The 26,370-nt window shown below is 40.9% G+C and overlaps 3 protein-coding genes across 3 annotated transcripts; all 3 read left to right on the forward strand.

Annotated features, from left to right (window-relative positions):
* The first annotated feature begins 646 nt into the window (after window positions 1–646).
* LOC117058937 (vomeronasal type-2 receptor 26-like) lies at window positions 647–3,784 on the forward strand. The gene is made up of 2 exons (XM_033170356.1): window positions 647–755; window positions 2,883–3,784. The coding sequence occupies exon 2, from the start codon at window positions 2,885–2,887 to the stop codon at window positions 3,782–3,784; it is 900 nt and encodes a 299-aa protein (XP_033026247.1). The 5' UTR covers window positions 647–755; window positions 2,883–2,884.
* A 10,924-nt stretch (window positions 3,785–14,708) lies between these two features.
* On the forward strand, window positions 14,709–15,610 carry LOC117058938 (vomeronasal type-2 receptor 26-like). Its single transcript, XM_033170357.1, has one exon. It carries the CDS (start codon window positions 14,711–14,713, stop codon window positions 15,608–15,610), a length of 900 nt encoding a protein of 299 aa, XP_033026248.1. The 5' UTR covers window positions 14,709–14,710.
* A 2,954-nt stretch (window positions 15,611–18,564) lies between these two features.
* Window positions 18,565–25,044, forward strand: LOC117058939 (vomeronasal type-2 receptor 26-like). Its single transcript, XM_033170359.1, has 5 exons — window positions 18,565–18,855; window positions 19,883–20,746; window positions 21,113–21,340; window positions 23,076–23,133; window positions 24,143–25,044. The coding sequence occupies exons 1-5, from the start codon at window positions 18,565–18,567 to the stop codon at window positions 25,042–25,044; spliced, it is 2,343 nt and encodes a 780-aa protein (XP_033026250.1).
* Window positions 25,045–26,370: the final 1,326 nt, after the last annotated feature.

Raw genomic sequence — 26,370 nt, forward strand, 5'->3', positions numbered from 1 at the left:
AGGTGCCTGACACGCACCATGCTGCCACTTTTATATACCCCCATGATCACCCCACACAAAAGTGATTGGTCAAGAAGCTGGGGTCATTGTGGTGCCACCCTGGCATGACGGCATTACTCCGCCCACGCCGGGGGGTGGGTGGGTGGGAGGAACCGGCCTGGGGGCCTGCTCGCAACCAGGACCATCCTTAAAGATGATCCCACTTGCCAAAAATGACGAGCACCCTGAGGCATTTTTCAGCTGAATCCTGATTTAAGGGACTTATACCATGGCCTCAAGCCTGTGGGGCAGAGAATGGATGCATTTTCAGGTTAACTTGTTTCACTCACTTGGAGTCTTATGCCTCTAAAAGGCCTTACTACATACTGACAAGTTTGGGAAAGTGATAGAGGAATTGCCACACGAGGGCTTTTGCATATACAGTTTATAATTAGTTAAATTTAGAGTTAATAAAATAGCCTTAGTTTATTCCATATATAAAACAATTGGACCAATAGTTCAACTTGATATGAATCAGCTGTCCTGGGAAAATATATATGAGAGGTCCACTTTCTTATTTGAAGTTTAGCGGCCGAAAGTTTCTTTCAAATATTCCTTCCTTATGTAATCATTTCCTGTTTACTCATAGGTGATGCCCATTTCTGTGTGCAATGACTACTGCCGGCCTGGGAATCAGAAGAAAAGGAAGGAAGGGCAGAAATTTTGCTGCTATGATTGTACTCCATGTACAGAAGGGAAGATTTCAAACCAGAATGGTAAATAACATTTTTCATTCTAAAAGATTAGCAAATATCTGTTGAAAACAATATAAATACTGTGTTGTGCATGTGATCACACTATCCTGATTGGAGTAATGTGAATAGTTTGTTGCTACATTCCAGTAATGGTAAAGGGACCCCTGTCCTTTAGCTCCAGTCGCAAACAACTCTGGGGTTGCGGCTATCATCTCGCTTTATTGGCCGAGGGAGCCGGTGTCCAGCCTCAGGGTCATGTGGCCAGCATGACTAAGCCGCTTCTGGAGAGCCAGAGTAGTAGTAGTAGTAGAAGAAGAAGAAGAAGAAGAAGAAGAAGAAGAAGAGTTTGAATTTGATACCCCGCTTTTCACTACCCAAAGGAGTCTCAAAGCGGCTAACAATCTCCTTTCCCTTCCTCCCCCACAACAAACTCTCTGTGAGGTGAGTGGGGCTGAGAGACTTCAAAGAAGTGTGACTAGCCCAAGGTCACCCAGCAGCTGCATGTGGAGGAGCAGAGACACGAACCCAGTTCCCCAGATTATGAGTATACCACTCTTAACCACTACACCACACTGGCTCTCACACGGAAACGCTGTTTACCTTCCTGCCGGAGCAGTACCTATTTATCTACTTGCACTCTGATGTGCTTTCGAACTGCTAGGTTGGCAAGAGCAGGGACCGAGCAATGGGAACTCACCCCATCGTGGGGATTCGAATTGTTGACCTTCTGATCGGCAAGCCCTAGGCTCTGTGGTTTAACCCACAGCCCCACCCGCGTCCAGTAACTTCTCATAAAAACATTTTAAAAACTCATAAGCCTGGTAAAATCCCATGCATGAGGATCGGAAAGTACTGTAGGCCCCAGAAAATGACTTTGTGGTACGCATAATTTAAGTGAACCTGTCAAGTAGTAAAATGCTACAGAAGTTACAGATTTGAGAATCTGTGTGTGGCTGGAATGAAATATCCATCTTGGGTGGAACTAGGGCAGAACTTTATTCATTATGCTTCAGGTCAGACGGGATTGCATGGTACTATGGTGATTATAGGGTCCTGATTCCAATCAGCACTTGCTGTTTGAAATGCATTCCATGTGTTGTTCAACACCCTTGAGAGCTGAACAATGTTGGACTTGTGTGTATTGCAAGACAAGCATCCAGGTTCCAAGCAGGCAGCTGTGGGAGGGGTTAAGGGAAGTCAGGGCCTCATTGTGGGAATACGTTTCGATGCCTCCCACGTGCGCAGCCGCTGTGCCGATCCTTCCGTGCTGCCGCGCACAGGAGGAAGAAAAGGAGAGAAAGAAGATCCAGCCAGGATCACGGAGCTGGAGTTAAGTCCCCTCCGCTCCAAGAAAAGCGCGCTAGGAAACCCCCTCCATTAACGGTCGCTGAGACTATTTCCCGCCCGGAAGGGCTTGTTATGCTGAGTTGGTATTGGTTAATATTATGCTGATGACGATGTACAAATTCTTAATAAATAGCCCCTGCCTCTGTTCAAGGGTGGCAGAGCTCACTCGCTACCATCGAGTGCACTACAAGCTTCGACTGCAGTCCTCTTTATTTTCGGCCACCTTCTGCTGCTTCGGCCGCCTTTGCTGCTTTAACTGCCTTTCGCTTCTTCAGCCCTGAACCTCCTATCATCTCTCCAAATCCTCACGACCTTCATGAATTGTTGGAGCAGGTTACTCCAACACCTCATCTGACCTAGGGACATGCTTTGCTCCTACCCTTTGCTAGAACATTTATATTCCACTCATTTTGTTGTGACTCTGCCTATTTGATTTTCTGCTTTAGAATGCCTAACACTGGGTACTGCCACATACAGAAGGAAAGGTGTAAACCTCCAAAACCAGAGAAATTAAATATGGAAGTAAAATACATTTTTGTCCCAGTTTACTGTTGATTCGAGAAACCAAGGTTCCACCCATTCTGCCATCCTGGTGCAATCCTGGAGCAGCTTGGTTGCCTAAAATAGTTTAAACAAACCTGTCAGATTCAGCAGAAAACTCAACGAGTAATTCAGATATACAACCAGCTCAATAAAAATCAGAAGGTCAAGAACTACAGGAAAAATAAGTGTTAAATAGTAGGCCAAAAAAAAAACAAACCATGAAATGCAACTGGAGTTTGACCTTGTTCTATTTTTCAGACATGGCTGACTGTTTCAGATGCCCAGAAGATCAGTATCCAAACAAGAAGAAAAATAGATGCATCCCCAAAACTATAAGCTTTCTTTCTTATGAGGAACCTTTAGGGATCAGCTTAGCCTGTGTTGCTCTTTCCTTTTCCCTCATCACAGCTTTGGTGCTAGGAACCTTTATCCAACACAAAGACACTCCCATTGTCAAAGCCAACAACAGGGATCTCACCTACGCTCTCCTCATTGCCCTTCTACTCTGCTTCCTCTCACCTTTTCTGTTTATTGGACTCCCTGGCAAAGTGACCTGCCTTCTTCGACAACCAACTTTTGGCATCGTCTTCTCTGTGGCTGTTTCTTGTGTGTTGGCCAAAACCATCACGGTAGTTGCAGCTTTCATGGCCACCAAGCCAGGCTCCAGCATGAGGAAGTGGGTAGGGAAAAAACTGACCAACTCCATTGTCCTTTTCTGCTCTGTCATTCAAGTGATTCTTTGTAATGTGTGGTTGACTATTTCTCCCCCATTTCCTGCTCTGGACATGGACTCAGTAGCAGAAGAAATCATTGTGCAATGTAATGAAGGCTCAGTGACCCTGTTTTACTGTGTTCTGGGCTACATGGGCATCCTGGCCATTGCCAGCTTCATTGTGGCATTTGCAGCTCGCAAATTACCAGACATTTTCAATGAAGCCAAATTCATTACTTTCAGTATGTTGCTGTTTTGCAGTGTTTGGCTTTCTTTTGTTCCAACCTATCTGAGCACCAAAGGAAAATCCATGGTGGTGGTGGAGATCTTCTCCATCTTGGCCTCCAGTTCTGGGTTACTGGGCTGCATCTTTGCCCCTAAATGTTACATCATTGTTCTGAGGCCTGAGCTGAATAACAGGGAGCAACTGATAAGGAAAAATATGTAAATTGTTTCTTTTTCTTTCTCTTATTGCATTGCTATATATTAAGGGTTTTAGTATAAAAGTGGTTACTTTGGCCCCTCCTCCAAGGTGATACTCTTTTGTGAGATCAATTTTGGAAAGTTTAGGTTTGTGAAATTAAAACAGAGGTGAGGAAAATCTGGCCAGTAGACCCTATTTTACGCAGGTGGGGTCCCAATTCTCAGACCATTCCTGGCAAACCACATCCACCATCTTCACAGCTGACATCCTATGTGACTTCAAAGTAACAATCATGAACTTTAAGAAAGTTCAGTTTTTCTTTTCCTGGAGGGTCTCCCTAGAGGGGGGCTTACAGTTCTCCCAGCTTCCCCATTTGAAAGTCTTATAAGAAGGTTCTGCAGGAGAAGGACTGTGAGGAACATCATGAGAGAAATCTTTCCAGGAGCATTTGAAACTACTCTGTTCCTTGTTAAGTTTGCTGTTGCCAGGAGATGTAATATAGAATCAGGTAATCTTGTTGTATTAATAATACTCAGACCTTGCTTTTTAGTATGTTTTTATATTTGCTATTATGCTCTGTTGTTACTTTATTCAGAAATTATCCTATGACTGGTTTTCAAATGTGTTCCTTTATTCTTCAGTTAAGCCACTTTCTCCCTTTTTCTCAGAAACATAGAATCATAGATTTGTATGGTCAGAAGAATTCCTGGGGTTCATTTAGAGCAACCCCTTAAATGCAGGAACCTCAAGTAAAGCATCCATGACAGATTTACCTTCGAACCCCTGCTTAAAAACCTTCAAGAGAGAAGGAGAGTCCACCAACACATGAAGGAGTCCATTCCACTGTCAAACATCTCTTACCATCATAAAGTTATTGTCGCGGTCACTCTCTCAGACCTGAGCAGCACCCCCGGACATTTAACGGTCTATTGGTAACTGCCCCAACAACATATGGTATATCCGCTGCCACCAGCCAGTATTCACTCTGGCAAGGAATAACTCACTTCAGGTTCGGATTGTGGTAAAAATAAAACATAAGTTTCTTTATTGTTTGTACAAAGCGTAATGGTTTCAAATGACTTGGTAAAACGTTTAATATAACTGTATGGTTATTGAGATAAGTATATTTCAACTCTCTACCTAGTATTCCAATAACTATCCCTAATGCCTCGTGTTAATTATTTAACCTGCTCTAGCTCTGCTCATTAGCTCTATCTCCCTATCTCTATCCCCCCTCTAACTCTGACTCAACTCAACTGCCTAACTTCCAACCTCTAACTGCCTTTTCTATCCTCTCTAACTGCCATCCTTCCACATTCTAATTGCCTGGTGAGCTCCCATTGGTCAATCTCCTCCCTGCCAAGGTCCTGCCTTGGAGAACCTTTAGGGGTGAAACGCCACAGTTATTTCCAAAGTTTAGCAGGAATGTCCTTTCTTATAGTTGCTAACTAAACTGGAGAGTGTGTGGCAGGGGGAAATCGGAGTTCTTATTGCCAAATACACTGTAATGAATCCAAATAAGAACTCTGGCCAAAGTTTTAACAAAAAAAACATGCGTTTACTCATAAGTAATTTCAAACGTATTATCAATTCTGTAAAGAATTACAGTCTTAAACAACAAATAGTTTCATATGAAAATTTTCTTTAAAGTCTTTTAGAGATGGCTGTCAGGGCTTCTCCAATGCGTGTCAGGTGTAAACCAGGGAGACCAGGACAGGGCCCCGTTTCGGCATGGATGCCTTCTTCAGCTGGCAATATCAAATAGTATTAAACAGCACAGAGTACATCAAGTTTCAAAATTGAGCATTTTAAACAACATCAAACGAGTTATGTAAGGTTTTAAACAGAATTATAAAGTATCATTCACTAAAGGTGATAATTCAACAACATCAAATAAATTATTATTACAGGAAGTTTTAAAGTCTTGTGCTTATATATGTGCCCAAGTGGCTTTTCAAAGTATTTGGTTCCTTACCTTATTTTTTATGGTAGAAGTATGTGAAAAATAAAAATGGTGTGTTTCTTTGATTCCTAAGAGGATATAGCGTCTGTAAACCATAGAAAAAACGACCTTATATATTATTTAAGATATAAGGCCACAAACTCACCTATGAGTAGGAAACGCCAGAAAAAAACAGAGAAAAATACAGCAAAACTTCTAAGGTGAGACCACACATAATCTTGTACTCCACATGTACACAATTTAATGGAAGAATTGTAACAGTCGTTTTTTCTATGGTTTACAGACGCTATATCCTCTTAGGAATCAAAGAAACACACCATTTTTATTTTTCACATACTTCTACCATAAAAAATAAGGTAAGGAACCAAATACTTTGAAAAGCCACTTGGGCACATATATAAGCACGAGACTTTAAAACTTCCTGTAATAATAATTTATTTGATGTTGTTGAATTATCACCTTTAATGAATGATACTTTATAATTCTGTTTAAAACCTTACATAACTCGTTTGATGTTGTTTAAAATGCTCAATTTTGAAACTTGATGTACTCTGTGCTGTTTAATACTATTTGATATTGCCAGCTGAAGAAGGCATCCATGCCGAAACGGGGCCCTGTCCTGGTCTCCCTGGTTTACACCTGACACGCATTGGAGAAGCCCTGACAGCCATCTCTAAAAGACTTTAAAGAAAATTTTCATATGAAACTATTTGTTGTTTAAGACTGTAATTCTTTACAGAACTGATAATACGTTTGAAATTACTTATGAGTAAACGCATGTTTTTTTGTTAAAACTTTGGCCAGAGTTCTTATTTGGATTCATTACAGTGGCAGGGGGAAATGTCATTTGAATGATAATGATGGTTAATAATGGGAGCCCACCTTGCTCCAAGAAGGGGAGGCAGCTTTCCTAAAACTCCTATTGAAATGGATTGAGGGGGGGGGGGCAAACTCCATTTCAGCAGGAGAAACTCTTTCCACCTCCAAGAACAAGCCTCTTTGGAGCTATGTTTTTAAAAGAAACATTGACTTGTGACATCCTATGACTGACAGGTTGGTGGACCCATACAAAGCTAAACAAATGGAAAAAAATTCTAGGTATGCCCACAAAATAGATAAATTTTCAGCAGGCATCTAAAACAGCACAGTGATCACGGATGCCTAATGTATCCTGGTGTCATTACTTCACCATGGAAAATTCATTCGGTCGCTTTTTCTGTCAGTAAGGAGCAGAATGGCAATTAAAAAAAAAAAAAAGCAAAACTGAACTGCCACTTAGACACCAAACTCTGAAGAAGTAAATCATAATCCTACCCTGCAATTACCCAAATCACTGCAATTTCTTCACCAGCTCAAACCTTCAGATTCTTTCTGGAATCAACTAGAAAATCATCAACAAGCAAGCCTGAAAGTGGTTATAACCAATCCTGTGTACTGAGAGCTGGGGCCAGAGGCACACAGGGCTATGCCAATTTAATTTCTGATGCTGTGATATCTGTTAGTATTCAACAAATGAATTGTAGCTCTTGGAGGCAGCTCACACTCTCTATTATAGGGCTGGGAGAACAGAGCCATGCATCTTTCAATGTAGCCTTTTCTTTGGCAGATAGCATAGATGAAGACAGGAGAGTCTGCATTCAGAAAGAAGCTAGGCAGCCAGAATGCTGCTGCTATTGGTCTTGCTGCTCCAAATACCTCCTCTTTCTGATACCATGAGGTGCCCTGTGAATGATCCTATTCCTGTTCCACATGACTGGTACCAGCCAGGTGACTTCATCATTGGTGGAATAGCATCTCAAATGTATTATATTATCTATGAGGTATTCTTCAAGGAACACCCAACACAGAACCTGTTCGATGTTCCATAGTAAGAATCTTCCATGCCCCTAACATTCCTCCAAATCACCTTTCCTTTTGTCCCATGTGTTTTAGAAAATAATCCTAAGGAAGGGACTGACTTATTTGCTGACATTTAGAAGCTGAAATGGGAGGCATTTTGGAGCTGAATGGTGGAATATAAATTCCATTTACCCACCCTTGAGGGACTCCTCAGTTAAATCACCCACGGAGTCTTTTACAATCTACTAAGAATCTTCCATGCCCCAAACATTCCTTTATATCACATTTTATTTTGCCTCATCTCTTTTAAATAAGAATCCTAGGGAGAGGGTGTGTCTTATTTGTAAGCTTCAGCGGGAGACATTTTTTGTCTGAATGGTGGAATATTAAAATATATTTCAATTTTTAAAAGTATCTGAGGAGTTCACAAGGAATGATTTAAATATTTGACGATAAACCCTATCTACCCACCCTTGAAGGACTCCTCAGTTTCAATAACCTCCCGAGTCTTTTACAATCTTCTAAGCTGGAAAACCGGAAATACGACTTTTCATTTGTCATAAAAAAACAAAAACTTTTTCCCTCTAAAGGGATACAAAAATAGACTTTGTGTTTTCTGTTTTCTTCACATAAATTGTATTTGTAATTATTCTCCAGTACACATATTGGGGAGGAGAATAGTGAAAAATGAAAATAAATGAATAATTAGAAAAGGTAGCGTGGAGGAAAAACAAAAAAACATACAGCTAGAGCTGTGCCTGGACCTACAATATGGAATCCAAATGGTCCATCTAACTCTGTATTGCCTAGACTGACTGACAGTGGCACTCCAAGGTTTCAGATTGGGAAAATTCCTACCTGGAGACTTCATCAGGGATTGTACCTGGGACCATCTGCATGCAAAGCAGAATTCTATCATGGAGCTCCGGTGCTTCCCATGATAATTTATTTTTTTATCATTCTTTATCATTTCTTAATACAGCATAGTCAGTTATAATATGAAATATTTACACAACCCATGCTGCCTTTTTAGGAAATTAAATCTAGAAAGCATTAAGACCACACTCGATTTGTTGGAATCATGATTGGGTCTATTTGTAGGGATGTGGGAATTAGTTGAATTGCAATGAGGCTGTCAAGGACATCCAGAGTTCAGCTTGGATGCCGCAGAGAGATCTGAGGCTGTCAGAAAACAGAGTCAGGCATTGGGTGCAAAAACCCGAAGAAGGGCAAGACTTTTTTGTCTACCAGCTGTGTTTTCGTGGGAGAAGGTAAATCAAATGCAACCTGACTCCTCTTTCTGTCAAATGCCAGGCACGATTAGTTTCTCTGCTTAATTAATGTGGACACATCAAAGCTGTGGTTCTGATTTGCAAGCAGATTTCCTTACCTTTTCCCAGCCTTGTACCGGGAAAGTACAAAGAAGAAAGCCCAGCAAAGTTCAATAGTATTTTGAGTGAAATGAATATGATTGTAGCTTTCATGGCCCAGAAAATACTTCTGCATAGTGGTGGCCTACTTAAGGAGAAACAGAATGTTTTTTCTCTTTTTTATTGACTAGCTGAAGTGAGATGCTTAAGCAAGAGTTGAAGAATATTTATGTGGATGTATAACACCATTGCCCCGAGCAATCATCAGTATGCATTGGACTGCATGGTGCTATTAAATTAAATGATTTTATTACATATAAAATGATTTCTTTTCAATATAAACAAATTTGAAAAAGAATGTTTCCAGTATTGTGGTGGATTCATTTTTTATGAATTACTCGCATAATTTGCAGCATGATGACAAAATTCTACCAACATGTCCTTGCCCTGGTTTTTGCTGTGAAAGAAATCAATGAGAATCTCAACATTTTGCAAAATGTCACACTTGGCTTCCACACCTATGACAGCTATTATGATGCAAGGATGACCTACCGTACGACTCTAGACCTCCTCTTCAAAATGAGCAAATTTGTCCCCAACTACAAATGTGACACCCAGAAAAACCTCATAGCCATCATTGGAGGACTTGGTTATGATACGTCCTTCCATATAGCAGATGCATTAGGTCTCTACAAGATTCCCCAGGTAAGATGCAGGTAGGGTTGCATGGGAAATTATATATTCCTTCCCCAATTCAATGTTTGTTCTACTCAGAAAAGACCCATCTTTAATATTACTCAGAACAGCCATACTGATTCATTTCAGTCAGCCTTCTTTCAATAAGATTTGGTTTGATACAACTCTAAATATTTATCTCATCTTCCACGTGCACTCCCTTTACTAATTAATTTCTAAGGATATGAGAATGATCGGCTGAAATCAAAATGCAATTTTAAAGAGAGCTTGGAAAAATCCCTTGTTGCTGTTTAGTCATTTAGCCCTGTCCGACTCTCTGTGACCCCATGGACCAGAGCACATCAGGCACCCCTATCCTCCACTGCCTCCCGCAGTTTGGCCAAACTCATATTGGAAGCTTCGAGAACACTGTCCAATGATCTCGTCCTCTGTCGCCCCCTTCTCCTTGTGCCCTCCATCTTTCCCAATATCAGGGTCTTTTCCAGGGAGTCTTCTCTTCTCATGAGGTGACCAAAGTATTGGAGCCTCAGCCTCAGGATCTGTCCTTGGATGTAAACTACAAATATTAGTAGCAATAGATGGTCATGTGTTGCAGGATGAATTCTTTACACATAACATCATAACAGCTGTACATTTTCTATTTTATTTTTAGCTTGCCTATGGTTCATTTCCTCCAGAGAAGAGTGACACAACTGAATTCCCACCCTTATATCGTATGGTACCCAATGAAGCCCATCAGTTTGTGGGGATTATCCGCTTGCTTAAACATTTTGGATGGATCTGGGTTGGACTCTTTGCTCCAAATGATAACAGTGGAGAATATTTCATCAAGAGCCTGGAACCACTGCTTTCTCAAAATGGAATTTGTTCAGCCTTTATACAAAGAATCCCACGTCAAATCCAGTTTGATAACCTGGATGAAATGAATGCTGTAGCTTTAAATGTATATGTGCTATTCACAGGAAATAATGTGACTACATTTATTGTCTATGGAGAATCTCTGACAATGATAGCATTGAAAGCTGTTGTATTTTTGCGAGACCCAACAAATAAGGAAAATACAGGATTAAAAAAGGTATGGATCTTGACAGCCCAGATTGATTTCATGGTACCGGGCCTTGTTAGGTTTTGGGATTTTCAGTTCTTCCAAGGTGCTATATCTTTCACAATTCATTCACAAAATCTTCTAGCATTCAAGGAATTTCTTCAGACCATGAAGCCTTCTTGGACCCAGGGTGATGGTTTCTTCAAAGTCTTCTGGGAGCAAGCATTTGATTGTATATTTCCAAATCTCAATGCACCAATGGAGGTCAATGGCATGTGTACTGGGGAGGAGAGGTTGCAGAGTCTTCCAATCTCTCTGTTTCAAATGGAACTATCTGGCCATAGCTACAGTATCTACAATGCTGTTTATATTGTGGCTCATGCTTTGCATGCCATTTACTTATCTAGATCCAAGCAGAGAGTAATGGGAAGCACTGGAAGATTAAAAATTCAAGATCTACAGCCTTGGCAGGTAATGCTTTACAAATGAAGAATATCAAAAGTACAATTATTTCATTGAAACAATAAGGACAAAATAAGATTTCCACTGTGGGAGGCAGTGGAAAACAGGAGTACCTGGAATGCTCTGGTCCATATGGTCATGAAGATTTGGACACGACTAAACGACTAAACAACAACAACAAAGATTTCATCACGATTTTCATGTTCATGTCACTAATTGATAAATTTTTATGTTTTCATGGTTACTTCTGTACATTTGGCTGTTGTTGTTTTTTGTTCACTGAATGCATAAAAAAACTTCTGTTATGTCAAAATAGCTGATTTTTTTACACTTGGACTATGTAAAATGAAACTACATAACTATATCTAAATATTGCTAGTAAAAAGATTTTTTGCAAACCAAACCATTTTTTAATATCTACATTCTGTTCTTTTCTCTTTATCTCTCTTTTCTCTTTCAATTAGCTGTATCATTTTCTTCCTGACATTTCCTTTAACAACTCAGCTGGAGAAAAAGTGTCCTTTACTAATAAAAGAGAAATGGGAGGTGGTTTTGACATCATGAACATGGTCATCTTCCCAAACAAGTCTTTCCTTCAAGTGAAGGTTGGATGGGTGGATCCCAATGCTCCTGACAGAAAAGAATTCATCATTCATGAGGACATGATTATATGGAACAAAGGATTTAATCAGGTCTGGAATCTGGCTATTCCTTTGAGTTGATGCAATCTCCAGATGACCACAATTTTTCTATTTGATAGCTTCATGAGAAAGATCTGGAAACCTAGCTGGATGAAAACATGAAGTTAGAAAATAAAGCTACGTTCTTATTGCAAGACCCCATTTCAAATCAGTTCCATGTCTAAATAGCGTTGACTAAACCCAAACCTTTGCTATATTCCTAGCGAGTTAATGCTGCCTTCCAATCTGAAACCTGTCTGGGACGGGTTAAACCTCTCAGTTGGTTGCTTCTAGCTTCCTTTGTGGGTGTGTGATGCTGCTGGTTAGGAGCCAACAGCATACTCTTGAACATTCCTCAGATGAAAAGAGAGACATTTTTCACTTCCAAAATGACCCTTTTCAAACCCCCACTATTGTGTGTCCCGTCCCCCGTTCCCCCAGCATTTCCTATCAGAAAAAGTGTGAATGCCATCACCACTATATGCCTTGTAAAGTCCTGAGAAAACCTCTTAATCCTGATTTTATTTTATTAATTAGTAGGTTTACAAAAAAGGGGGGGGGGAGACACCAATATATAAATTGTAGAATGGGTCAAGATTAGACAGAGACAAACAAAGCATTTAAAATAAAATAAGAATCAAGTCTCCTTGAATTCCACTCTGCTCTTCCTTTCTTCCTGCCTGGGACAGCTCTCTGGCCCAAGCTTGGCAACAGCAACATTAGCAAACAAAATAGGGACCTTCCGGGATCAAATCAGAAGCCATGATGGCTTTCATGATTCCAGGACTGACTCTGGAAAATCAGGACACTTGGAGGGTTTGCCACAAAGGATACAACATGTTCTGGAGACCCCGTAAAAGCTGTGGCCAAATCAGGTTTAGGCTTGGTGCCATCCTGCGGTCTATAGGCAACCCTGCAAGCTTGCAAAAATAATTGTGTTGGCTCCTCCCTGATTTATATGGCATGCATATAATTATGTGAATTGGCTTTCTGGCCACTAAGCAAGTGTGTGCACTGAAGGAAACAGGTTGAGGTTCACCTCAGATGAATTCCGATTCTGGAAACCTGACACAGGGCTCTGTGAAACATTTTTGGGGAGGGGCTGAGCAGTTCATTTTCTTATTTGAAGTGCAGAGACTGAACATTTTTTAAAGAAATTGTTTCCTGTGTATGGATAGATGACCCCCATTTCAGTGTGCAATGACTACTGCCGGCCTGGTAATCAGAAGAAAAGGAAGGAAGGGCAGAAATTTTGCTGCTATGATTGTACTCCATGTCCAGAAGGGAAGATTTCAAACCAGAATGGTAAATAACATTTTTCATTGTAAAAGATTAGCAAATATCTGTTGAAAAGAATTTAAATATGATGTTGTGCATGTCACCACACTATGCTGATGGGAGTAGGATGAATATTTTGGTGCTACTTTCCAGTAACTTCTCATCAAAACCTTTAAAAACTCATTTGTTGTTGCTGCTGTTCAGTCGTGTCTGACTCTTCGTGACCCCATGGACCAGAGCAGGACAGGCACCCCTATCCTCCACTGCCTCCCGCAGTTTGGCCAAACTCATGCCAGTTGCTTCAAAAACACTATCCAACCATCTCATCCTCTGTCGTCCCCTTCTCCGTGTGCCCTCCATCTTTCCCAACATCAGGGTCTTTTCCAGAGAGTCTTCTCTTCTCATGAGGTGGCCAAAGTACTGGAGCCTCAACTTCAGGACCTGTCCTTCCAATGTGCACTCAGGGCTGATTTCTTTAAGGATGGATAAGTTTGATCTTTTTGCAGTCCATGGGACTCTCAAGAGTCTCCTTCAGCATCATAATTCAAAAGCATCATAATTCAAAAGCATCAATTCTTCAGCGATCAGCCTTCTTTATGGTCCAGCTCTCACTTCCATACATTACTACTGGGAAAACCATAGCTTTAACGACTTTGTCGGCAAGGTGATGTCTCTGCTTTTTAAGATGCTGTCTAGGTTTGTCATTGCTTTCCTCCCAAGAAGCAGGCGTCTTTCAATTTCGTGACTGATGTCACCATCTGCAGTGATCATGGAGCCCAAGAAAGTAAAATCTCTCAGTGCCTCCATTTCTTCCCCTTCTATTTGCCAGGATGTGATGGGACAAGTGGCCATGATCTCACGCCTAGTCAAGTAGTAAAATGCTACAGAAGTTACAGACTGGAGAATCTGTGTGTGGCTGGAATGAAATATCCATCTTGGGTGGAACTAGGGCAGAACTTTATTCATTATGCTTCAGGTCAGATGGGATTGCATGGTACTAGGGTGATTATAGGGTCCTGATTCCAATCAGCACTTGCTGTTTGAAATGCATTCCATGTGTTGTTCAACACCCTTCAGAGCTGAACAAAGTTGGACTTGTGTGTATGGCAAGACAAGCATCCAGGTTCCAAGCAGGCAGCTGTGGGAGGGGTTAAGGCAAGTCAGGGCCTCATCTGACCTAGGGACATGCTTTGCTCCTACTCTTTGGTAGAACCTTTATATTCCACTCATTTTGTTGTGACTCTGCCTATCTGATTTTCTGCTTTAGAATGCCTAACACTGGGTATTGCCATGTACAGAAGGACAGGTTTAAACTTCCTAAACTAGAGAAATGAAATAAGGAAGTAAAATACATTTTTGTCCCAGTTTACTTTCAATTCAAGAAACCAAGGTTCCACCCATTCTGCCATCCTGGTGCAATCCTGGTGCAGCTTGGTTGCCTAAAATAGTTTAAACAAACATGTCAGATTGAGCAGAAAACTCAAAGATTAATTGAAATATACAACCAGTTCACTAAAAATCAGAAGGTTCATAACAACAGGAAAAATAACTGTTATATAGTAGGCAATAATACACAGGAATTGTAACTGGAGTTTGACCTTGTTCTATTTTTCAGACATGGCTGACTGTTTCAGATGCCCAGAAGATCAATATCCAAACAAGAAGAAAAATAGATGCATCCCCAAAATAATAAGCTTTCTTTCTTATGAGGAACCTTTAGGGATCAGCTTAGCCTGTGTTGCTCTTCCTTTTTCCCTCATCACAGCTTTGGTGCTAGGAACTTTTATCCAACACAAAGACACTCCCATTGTCAAAGCCAACAACAGGGATCTCACCTACGCTCTCCTCATTGCTCTTGTACTCTGCTTCCTCTCACCTTTTCTGTTTATTGGACTCCCTGGCAAAGTGACCTGCCTTCTTCGACAACCAACTTTTGGCATCATCTTCTCTGTGGCTGTTTCTTGTGTGTTGGCCAAAACCATCACGGTAGTTGCAGCTTTCATGGCCACCAAGCCAGGCTCCTGCATGAGGAAGTGGGTAGGGAAAAAACTGACCAACTCCATTGTCCTTTTCTGCTCTGTCATTCAAGTGATTATTTGTACTGTGTGGTTGACTACTTCTCCCTCATTTCCTGCTCTGGACATGCACTCAGTAATGGAAGAAACCATTGTACAATGTAATGAAGGATCAGTGACCCTGTTTTACTGTGTCCTGGGCTACATGGGCCTCCTGGCCATTGCCAGCTTCATTGTGGCATTTGCAGCTCGCAAACTACCAGACATTTTCAATGAAGCCAAATTCATTACCTTCAGTATGTTGCTGTTCTGCAGTGTTTGGCTTTCTTTTGTTCCAACCTATCTGAGCACCAAAGGGAAATCCATGGTGGTGGTGGAGATCTTCTCCATCTTGGCCTCCAGTGCTGGGTTACTGGGCTGCATCTTTGCCCCTAAATGTTACATCATTGTTCTGAGGCCTGAGCTGAACAGAAGGGAGCAACAGATAAGAAAAAATATGTAAATTGTTTCTTTTTTCTTTATCTTATTGAATTGCTATATATTCAGGGTTTTAGTATAAAAGTAGTTACTTTGCATCACTCCTCCATGGTGATCGTTTTTTGTGAGATCAATTTTGGAAAGTTTAGCTTTGTGAAATTAAAGCAGATGTGAGGAAAGTCTGTGCAGTAGGCCCTATTTTGACCAGCTGTGGTCCCAATTCTCAGGCCATTCCTGGCAAACAACACCCACCATCATCCTATGTGACTTCAAAGTTATGTGGTCTCGGCGGCCGCTCCCAGTCACCAGACTAGTTGCTGCATTCTGGATTAGTCAGGAGCAGGGGAGACTTGTGGTATGAATTGGGATATTAAAAAAAAGAGCAAAAATGCCACTCAGCAATTATTCAAATCACTATAATTTTTTCACCGGGTCAAAACTTCAGAGACTTTCTAGAAGGAACTAGAAAACAACCTGTTAGCAAGCCTGAAAGTGGCTATAAATAATCCCGTGTGCTTTGGAGGGTTGGGGCAGGGCTAAGAGGCTGGGTTTTGTCCTTTCATTGTGGGATGTTATAATCTCTGTTAGCTGCTATGGATGGACGGACACAACATAGTCTGCATACCTTAAGAAACCTGGCTGCCAGGGTCTTGTGGCTATTGGTGTTGCTGTTTCTAATTCCTCCTGCTGTGTTCAAAGCAGATACTACAAAGTGTCTCTGGGGTGATCCTATTCCTGTTCCACATGAGTGGTACCAGCCAGGTGACCTCATCATTGGTGGGATCGCTTCTCAGATCTGTTATATTTTCTATGAAGTTTCATTCAAGGAACACCCATCACAAAATCTATTTGATGTTGCATAGTAAGTGTCTCCCCACCCACATCAATATTCCAAGTAACTTTTTTATTTTATTTTTTACCTTTTCTCTTGTCTAAAGGTAGGGCTTGTCATTTCACTGACATTTGTAACTTGCATTGAGAGCTTTTGGGGGCAATTAGTGCGCTTAAAAATGCTTCTCATTTTCAATCACTTTGTGAATCTTTTGCAGTCTGCTAAGCCTACCAGAAGGAGGGATGTTTTCTATTTTGTAAAAGAATGAGGAAAGTGACTGTACGTTTGATTTTATATGCACCAAGTGTAATTGCAATAAAGTTATTGAGGAGCATAAGGCTGAAAATGAAAATAAATAAATGAAAAAAATAAGGTAACCCAGGGAAGAAATTCAAAATAATAATAAAAACTAACCTGTGCTAAATCCTTTCCTCCATTTTCTCCAAGGCTTCCTTCCCACTTTTAGGGTGCTTTCAAGTTTCAGTGTGCGGAGGGTTGAGATTAACTTTTGGGTTTGAAGTGGCTAACATTGGGGAGGGCAGTTATCTTTCCATTAGTCATTTCATCTATGCCACCTGATTTGAAAAAAAAAAAAAAAAAGTTCTGCTGTGAAATATCCTGGGCTTTAATTGGGAAGCTGGCTTCTAACACGTGTGATCAACACTTGCTGATTTTCCTTTTAAAGGAAGTCCTTCCTTCTTAGTATACAAATGCATAAAAAAATTCCACACTGGAAGGAATCTTTTTTTTTTTTTCCAAGGAAATGAACACTTTTCAGGAGCACATTGTCCAGCCTCTGAACATTCCCACACTTTGTCCTGAGCCCAGTCAGCCAAGGAAGGCAGACATCAGATGGTTCATTCTTTATTAACAAAAGTGTGCACTTCCAGCAGCAACTAAGGCACCTGGATACACACGAACATAGAGGCTTATATCATCTAAGCAGCTATTCTCTGGTCCATGCCCTATGGAACAGTTGCAGCAACCATGGGACTATCCACCCCAACTTATGTATTTTCCTCTGATGGAGTGTATGCATGGGACCTGAGGCTTCTCCTACATGCTCTTCCCTCTTCTAGGACACAAATGACTTCCCCATTGCCTGGACAGCCTCTTCCTCTCTTTCTGATGTCCTGTACCTGCCCTTTTACCTCTGACTGCTTCGACCTGTCCTCCTTCCCCCTCCCTGGCTCCTGCCTCATGAGATGCACCAAACCCCGTAAATCAATGGTCCCCTCTCCCAGATCTTCCGCTGACCCCTCTTCACCCACCATACACTCATCAGAGTCCTGCCAGTCCCAGAGACACTTAAAAGAAAGTCATTTGAGAATATTATGGATGTTCAGGAAGGTGAACCACCAAAGAAGGTTGCAGTATGCACACCACAAGAAATATTATTTGTGGACAGAAATAAAGGTCAGTCATAAAAACATTGTCCACTTAGGAAGTAATTAATTACCGCCCCTCCCCCCCAAAAAACCCTCACATCCCATGCATGGTAATCTAATAGAAAATTCCTCTAAACACATAAATTAATTCAATTCCTTTGGAAATAGGAGGAATTTGTATGAAGCCTAAGGTGTTACCAAGCATTTCTTGTGGAAGCTGAGGATTAAACTGGGGACTTCCTGCATGTAAAATTTATTTATTAAATGTGTATACTGCCATATACTCTATACCCTAGAACTCTGGGTGGTCCACAGCATAAAATTTCAATTATAAAGGATCATAGCTCTGCATGACTGCTGTTGGGGTGCAGAGCAATGGCCTATCCCCAACTGTCTATTGAGAAGGAAGCCCTGCTGAATCCATTGGGAAATACTGTCAGTTAAGTGAATAAATAATTGCAATGGTCATGGTCCAAAGCATAGTTCTGAAATATGTGAAGGTGATATGCTTAGCGAGAAACAGGGTTATTTTATTTTATTTGATAAACTGAGGATGAAAAATTCAAAGACAGGATGAACAATAGATGTGTAAAAGTACTATGGAAAACAGGAGTGCCCTGATCAACCATTAAATTTCTGTAGAGATATTTATATTTATTAATGGCAAATAAAGAAATAAATTTCAATCTAAATCAGTTTCAGGCAGAAAATGTTTGATATTGTGGAGCATTGATCTTGTAAATAAACTATAATTGCAGCATGGTGACAAAATTCTACCAACATGTTCTTGCCTTGGTGTTTGCTGTGAAAGAAATAAATGAGAATCCCAACATCTTGCCCAACGTCACTCTTGGCTTCCACATCTACGATAGCTATTATGATGCAAGGATGACCTACCGTACCACCCTAGACCTGCTCTTCAAAATGCGCAAATTTGTCCCCAACTACAAATGTGACTTTCAGAAAAACCTCATATCCACCATTGGGGGACTCGGGGCTGGTACCTCATTTCTTATGGCAGACACATTAGGTCTTTATAAGATTCCACAGGTAGGACATATGACTGCGAGTCTAGTGTTTTTTGTTTTGTTTGTTTTGCTCCCTTTATGTGCTTTATCCAATGAGTGTTCTCCTCAGAGAAGACACATCAGGTAGCATTTAGGATTGTTATGAGTTTCCTTGCCCAGGCTTCCCTTCTAATTCTTGGAGGTGGATTTATCAACGTGCTAAAATAAAGGCCAAACCATTTTTCCATGTCCAGGAAACCACCTGACAGAGGAACCATCAAGGAAAACAAAGAATGGTAATGGCTGAGTTGGTAAGCAAACAATGGGTAGGAAGTGGGGCCATTTAAAAAGCCGAGATTCTGCAAGTGGGGGAAGACCCTCTCCAAGTCCAATGAGTAGAAAGACAAAATCTTTGAAGGAGAGGAGAGAGGTGTTTTTTTTTGGGGGGGGGGGTGTAGAGCAGTTTTGCTTGATGAAAGCAAGATTCAAAAGTTGTGTTTTGAAAGCAGTTTGCAAGCTGGAAAAAGAGCAATCAAAGCAATGCGGGCTGGGAGTTTTGAACCCGAGGTGACCACTTTGGAAAAAAACAAGACCCTCTTGGAGTGCAATGTTCAGGTTGTACATATATGTAAATAAACCATATATCATAAAGACACTGCGGTCTCTAGTGTGCCTCTTTTCCAAAGGAAACACAAACCCTCGATAAGTGCCTTGACCCTTGCAGTCTCACACTGCTATGGAGATTGGGCTGGTGTGTAACAGTATCATGACTAAGTCAGGTCCTTTAATTTCTATTGGTGTATTCTTTATTCTGTTTTTCCTACATCTTTATTTCATTTTTCCTGTCCATGTCATTCTCTTTGTGTTATTTTTAGGGATGTGCAACTGATCTGTTCAAATCTCAAATCAAAATGGGGAATGGAGAAAGAAACTTATAGTAACCGCCAACTGGATAAATCCTTAGCTTTAATCTGTGGATTACTCCAAAAATATCTGTTGAATAAGAAATCATGTTGTATAGGATGAGTGCTCTCCACATAACTAGATAATATGTGTACATTTCCTTTCAGCTCACGTATGGTTCATTTCCTCCAGAGGAGAGTGATTCAAGTCAGGTTCCTGCATTTTACCGAATGGTACCCAATGAACTCCAACAGTACATAGGGATTATCAACTTACTTAAGCATTTTGGATGGACATGGGTTGGACTCTTTGCTCCAGATGATGCCAAAGGAGAATATTTCATCAACATCCTGGAGCCACTGCTTTCTCAAAATGGAATTTGTTCAGCCTTCACACAAAGAATCCCACAACTAGTCCACTACGATGACTTAGATAAAATTAGTGATATAGCCTTAAATATGTATGTGCCATTCACAGATAATAAAGCCACTACATTCGTCATCTATGGAGAATCTTTGATGATTATATGGCTGAGAGCTATCATATTTTTGCGAGATCCTACAAATAAGGAAGACATTTCATTTAGAAAGGTGTGGATCTTGACAGTCCAGATTGATTTCGTATTAATGGGGTTTCATAAGGCTTGGGGACTCCAACTCTTCCATGGTGCCATTTCATTCACAATTCGCTCACATAATCTTCCAAAGTTCACCGAATTTCTTCAGAGCATTAAACATTCCCAGAGCCAGGGAGATGGTTTTTTCAAAGACTTCTGGGAGCAAGCATTTGACTGTTTCTTTTCAAATCCCAGTGTGCCAATGAAGGCCAATGACACATGCACTGGGGAAGAGAGGTTGCAGAGTCTTCCAGGGCCTTTGTTTGAAATGTGCATGACTGGCCACAGCTACAGTATCTACAAAGCTGTCAATGTTGTGGCTCATGCCTTGCATGACTTTTATTCATCTAGATCCAGGCAGCGAACAATGGGAGTAAGTCAAATATTAGAACTTCGGGATCTGCAGTCTTGGCAGGTAATGCTGTACAAATGAAGTGAAACAAAAGATATTATTATTTAAATCAACAATTTATTACACGATTAAGACAAGTAACTGCTGAAATGATGTTCCACATCCTACTGACTGCCAGTGATTTATGTTTCCATATTAATCTCTCTACATTTTGCCTGAAAATAGTGTTTTTTTTTGTTTGTGTTCCATCCATCCATAATAAGGGCCCACATCCAATGTAAAAACAAAAGAAAATGATTTTTAACACTTGCTCTTTGTTAGATGATGTTGAATAAATATACATAATAAGGATTCTGGTAAGGCATGTCATTGTCACCAATATTTTCATAACATTCTTTCCCCATTATGTCTCTTTTCTCCTTCAATTAGCTTCACCCCATTTTTCATAGCATTTCATTTAACAACTCAGCTGGAGAAACAGTATCATTTACTGATAACAGAGAAATGCGAGGTGGATTTGACATAATGAACATGGTCACATTTCCAAACAAGTCCTTTCTTCGAATGAAAATAGGATGGGTGAACCCTAATGCTCTTGATGGAAAAGAATTTGTCATTCTTGAGGACATGATTATTTGGCACAATGGTTTTAACCAGGTCTGGATTCTGGGGTATTCTTGTGGGCTCCTCTCTTTCCACGTCACTCCTTCAGATGCTCAGAATAACCACCATTCTTCTCTTGGACAAGTTCATAGAAATAATATGTATATTGTCTAACAATATTTGGATATGAACTTCTGATAATATTTACTATGCCTCATTTATAAATGACAGGGCTTGGGATGATCCAGATGAAATTTATTCATGAAGCAAAAAATGGGTTGATTCGGTTTTAATAGAAATGGGGGCATGGCTCAGTTGAAGTTCCATATCACATTCTTTCAGGTCTAGGTAGGGCTGAACCACCCAACTTCATATGCATTCCTATAGAACTGATATTGCTTCCCCATCATCCTCAAAGCATCAAGGTGGAAGCATATTTGTGAGAGTTGCCAGAAGCCTGGAAAGAGTAATCCACTTCTGGTTTATATTGGGGATGCATAAACAGGGAATATATAACACCTTTCCTTGAAGCCACAGCACCCATCTCTCTCTCTCTCCTGGTATAGTGCATGAGATATGCTGGTTGCCATAGTTGGGGCCAGGTAAAATATTTTGTTTTCTTCTTACTTCGTCTGACTCAAGTTGGAGGTATTTTTCCTTGTACTTCATATGCCTAACCAGAAGTTCCAGATAACTGCAGTTACTAGTGGGAGTCAGATAATTAGTTGAATTTGCTTTCTGGTCACTTGACATGTGTATACAGGAGAGGGAAAAGGTTGCTAAAAATGGTTTGTATGCTGTTGTCAGGGACCGTGCTGAGGAGGGCTACACTGAGGAGGAATGGTGGGAGCCTCCCCTCCCCTCCCCCTCCCCCTGCTCCTGCTCCAGATCCTGAATCTTCCAAGGAGCAGGAGGACAGTATAGAATTGGAACAGTGATTTGCAGAGGAACATAGTTCAGAAGGCAGAAGATGGGAAATACTGGATGGGAAACAGCTAGGAGAAGAAACACTGGAAGAGAGAGGGTTAACAGATTCACAGTCTCTGGACAGCATTCACACACACCCTTCTCCAAAGTCACGGAGAGCTCAGAAAGTGGCAGAAGAGAAAGCACAGAGGGTACAAGCTCATATTACATGATGTAAGCTTGACATAGATTAATAGGGACAGAAGGGGGTGTGATCCTTAATTGGCAGCACTGCCTTTTCTAGGAGATGTGTTCTTTGTTCTCTTGCTGGCATTATTAAAGTTTCTAACTGGTGAGAGGACTTTTCCTTTGTTCTGCTTATCTACTGCCCCGGGGAGGGGGGGGGGAGCCAATTCATTGAAGCATGACAGCTGTGGCCTCTATGGCCTCTTCAACAGGGTATGGTCACTTTACATATTAATATCAATGTGGACCTCAGATGGGGTATGAATCAGGAAGATCTCACCCAATCAAGAAAAGGCTTAGGAGAGTGATAGGTTTGCCACACCTGGTCTTCTCCCTTTATAGTTTACAATTTCTTAGCATTAATAAAATGTCCCTAATTTAATATGTATATTGTGTTTTGCAGCTGATATATTGTGTTTTACTTCTGATTTCCTAAGACAAACATTTAACTTCATATAAAATACATTTTCTGTAAAAATGTTTAAGGGACTTTCTTATTCGAAGTTCAACAACTTAAAATTTATTTCAAGTATTTCACCTTTTGGAAATTATTTCTGATTATTGATAGGTGATGCCTATTTCTGTGTGTAATGACTACTGCTGCCCTGGTAATCAGAAGAAAAAGAAGGAAGGCGAGAAATTTTGCTGCTATGATTGTGTTCCATGTCCAGAAGGGAAGATTTCAAACAGAAATGGTATATGACAATGATCTGTGTGGCATAACGGTTAGATTGTCAGACTATGACCTGGGAGACCATGGTTCAAATCCCCACTCGGCCATGAAGCCCACTGGGTTGCCTTGGACAAGTCATAATATTTTATTATTATTATTTATATCCTGTCCATCTGCCTGGGTTTCCCCAGCCACTCTGCGCAGCTTACAGCGCATATAAAATCACAGTAAACCTCAACCATTAAAAACTTCCCTATTCAAGGCTTCCTTCAGATGTCTTCTAAAAGTCGTGTGGTTGTTTATCTTTGACATCTGACGGGAGGGCATTCCACAAAGAAGGCACCACTGCCGAGGAGGCCCTCTGCCTGGTTTCTACCAGGAGACCCTTGGAGGAGGAGCTCAGTTTCTGGGCTGAATGATGGAGGTGGTGATGCCCCTTCAGGTATACTGGGCCAAGGCTATTTAGGGCTTTAAAGGCCACTATCTTTTAACCTGACCTACCTCACAGGGTGGTTGTGAGGTTGAAATGGGGAGGAAGAGAACCATGTACACTACCCTGAGCTCCATGGAAGAAAATGAAGGTATATAATTTGATGATGATGATGATGATGATATTGGCAGAAAGCATTGGCTTCAGACCCAATTTTTACTTCTGTTTTTGAATATAGAGGGCATGGGGTAAGGACACTGATGTATAAATAAATTCCCCTATTTTCATCTAAGGAATGCTGGAGGGTATGGAATTGGGAGGGTAGTATTGTTTCACTTGGATCTGCCATCCTGAAATCACCAGATAAAGTCTACTGACCTCCACCTGCAGGGTGAATGGAGTGGCAGCTTAAGCTGCTTTGAAGAAAACTTTGATAATTTCAGTCGACATCTGTAACAACAATTCAAATCATGCCACATCAAATCATGCTCATTCAGAATAAGAAGGTTCAGATCAACAGCAGCAACAATTGTTACATAGGAGGGGGGGGGAAACCATACATGTATTGCCACTGGAATTTTATCCTGTTCTATTTTTTCAGATATGGAAAACTGCTTCCGATGCCCAGAAGATCAGTATCCAAACCAGAACAAAAATGGATGCATCCCCAAAACTATAAGCTTTCTTTCTTATGAGGAACCATTAGGGATCAGCTTAGCCTCAGTTGCTCTTACTTTTTCCTTAATCACAATATTGGTGCTAGGAATGTTTATTCAACAAAAAAACACACCCATAGTGAAAGCCAACAACTGGGACTTCACCTGCACTCTTCTAGTCTCCCTTCTGCTATGCTTCCTTTCATCGTTGCTGTTCCTAGGAAAACCTGGGAAAGTAACCTGCCTTCTTCGCCAACCAACTTTTGGCATTGTCTTCTCAGTAGCTATTTCTTGTGTGTTGGCCAAAACCATCACCGTAGTTGTAGCTTTCATGGCCACAAAGCCAGGGTCCAGTATGAGGAAATGGGTGGGGAAAAGACTGACCAATGTCATTGTTCTCCCCTGCTTTCTTACTCAAGCAAGTATCAGTACTGTGTGGTTGATTACTTCTCCCCCATTCACCAACCCAGACATGCACTCAGTAACAAATGAAATCCTTCTGCAGTGCAATGAAGGGTCAACTACCTTGTTTTACTGTGTCTTGGGCTACATGGGCATCCTGGCCATTGCCAGCTTCATTGTGGCATTCAAAGCTCGCAAATTACCTGACAGTTTTAATGAGGCCAAGTTTATTACATTCAGCATGTTGCTGTTTTGCAGTGTTTGGCTGACCTTTGTTCCAACCTATCTGAGCACCAAAGGGAAATCCATGGTGGTGGTGGAGATCTTCTCCATCTTGTCTTCCAGTGCTGGATTGTTGGGATGTATCTTTGCCCCGAAATGTTACATCATTGTTCTGAGGCCTGAGCTGAACAACAGGGAGCAACTAATAAGGACAAATAAGTGAACAATATATATATATATATATATATATATATATATATATATATATATATATATATATATATATATATCCTATTGTATTGTTGTATGCCAGGCCTGTCCAACTCCCAAGAGACTGCAATCTACTCCCACTATGAAAAAACTGCCAGTGATCTACCTATTGGATTGATCAAATTTGTTAGATTGATCAAAGTTGTTGAGCTTTTCGGGGGGAGGAAGAACCAAAGTTGTTGATCTTTTTTGAAAGATCTTTTTTGATTGTAATAGTCACCCCGCGATTGACCGCTAGATCGCGATCAACCTGTTGGACATGCCTGTTATATACTAAGGAGTTTAGTATATAAGTGGTTACTATGAATGGCCACTGAATGCCATGCTTTTGAGGACACTATTTCAAATTAATGCCACTTCCCAACTTCGTCCCCCCCCCCCCCCCGGGGAAGGCAGTCAACATTTCTCTGTAGTTTAAAAACAAGTGTCTTTACTCACCTGCATGAACAAACAAAAGGTTTTTCTGTACTTGATTGCATGGGAACCCTTTTCAGACTGAGGACTGAATTCCCTTCTGAGGACTATATTCCAATGGTGGGTGGCTTGAGAGATGAAAGGGGACAGAGCACCTAATGGCATTATCAGATTTCAAGGGCACTTCCAGCCACACAAAAAAGATTTCAGTGTTTATGAAGCAGAGTCAATGAGGTTTATAATCTGGGGAGAGTTTAGAGGGCCAGAGAGGGACTTACAGCTTCTGAGATCCACCCTCCCCTGACTGAAACCACATGCCAGATGCCTATTCTCAACCATCCCACAGTATAGGTCTCATCTCCTCAATCTCCTCTTTCTATTCTGTTCTCTTACTTTCCCCTAAGCACTGAGTTATCCTCAGCCTATCCTGTGTTAGATTGTAATGGACCTCACTGCAATAAAAAGGAATACTGCAGAAAAAGCAAATTCAGCCTGTTTTCTTACCCAGTGCCGGTCAGCTCATCTTAATTGTAAAAGCACTGAATAAACCCCAGCGCCCAGGAATCTAGAGGGAGTCAGGGCACCAACAAAGGCATGACACTTTATATTTACTGTGTGTAATCTTACAAAAAAAATGCAAAGGAATCTGGAAGTGATTGAAGAGAACTAAAGAATTTTTTATCAGTGATTTAAATGATTCCATGTGAACCAGTTGATCTATTTACTTGAAGCCCTACTTTTATCTCACTCTTCAAACAAAAAGGTCTCCCACAATAGTTTCTGCCAGTGATAGCCTGGGGTCAACACTGGAGTCCATAACCTAAAATACATGAGTAAAATGGGAAAGGGGATTGGAGGAATGTAG

This window comes from Lacerta agilis, chromosome 14 (genome assembly GCF_009819535.1).
Source record: "Lacerta agilis isolate rLacAgi1 chromosome 14, rLacAgi1.pri, whole genome shotgun sequence".
In the NCBI taxonomy this organism is placed as follows: domain Eukaryota; kingdom Metazoa; phylum Chordata; class Lepidosauria; order Squamata; family Lacertidae; genus Lacerta; species Lacerta agilis.

Bases quoted from the DNA above. Each gene is read 5' to 3' on its own strand.
- LOC117058937 (XM_033170356.1), top strand. From the start codon at position 2,885: ATGGCTGACTGTTTCAGATGCCCAGAAGATCAGTATCCAAACAAGAAG.
- LOC117058938 (XM_033170357.1), top strand. From the start codon at position 14,711: ATGGCTGACTGTTTCAGATGCCCAGAAGATCAATATCCAAACAAGAAG.
- LOC117058939 (XM_033170359.1), top strand. From the start codon at position 18,565: ATGGTGACAAAATTCTACCAACATGTTCTTGCCTTGGTGTTTGCTGTG. The intron at 18,856-19,882 runs GTAGGACATATG...ATTTCCTTTCAG, and splicing joins GTCTTTATAAGATTCCACAG to CTCACGTATGGTTCATTTCC. The intron at 21,341-23,075 runs GTCTGGATTCTG...AAGGAAGGCGAG, and splicing joins GGCACAATGGTTTTAACCAG to AAATTTTGCTGCTATGATTG.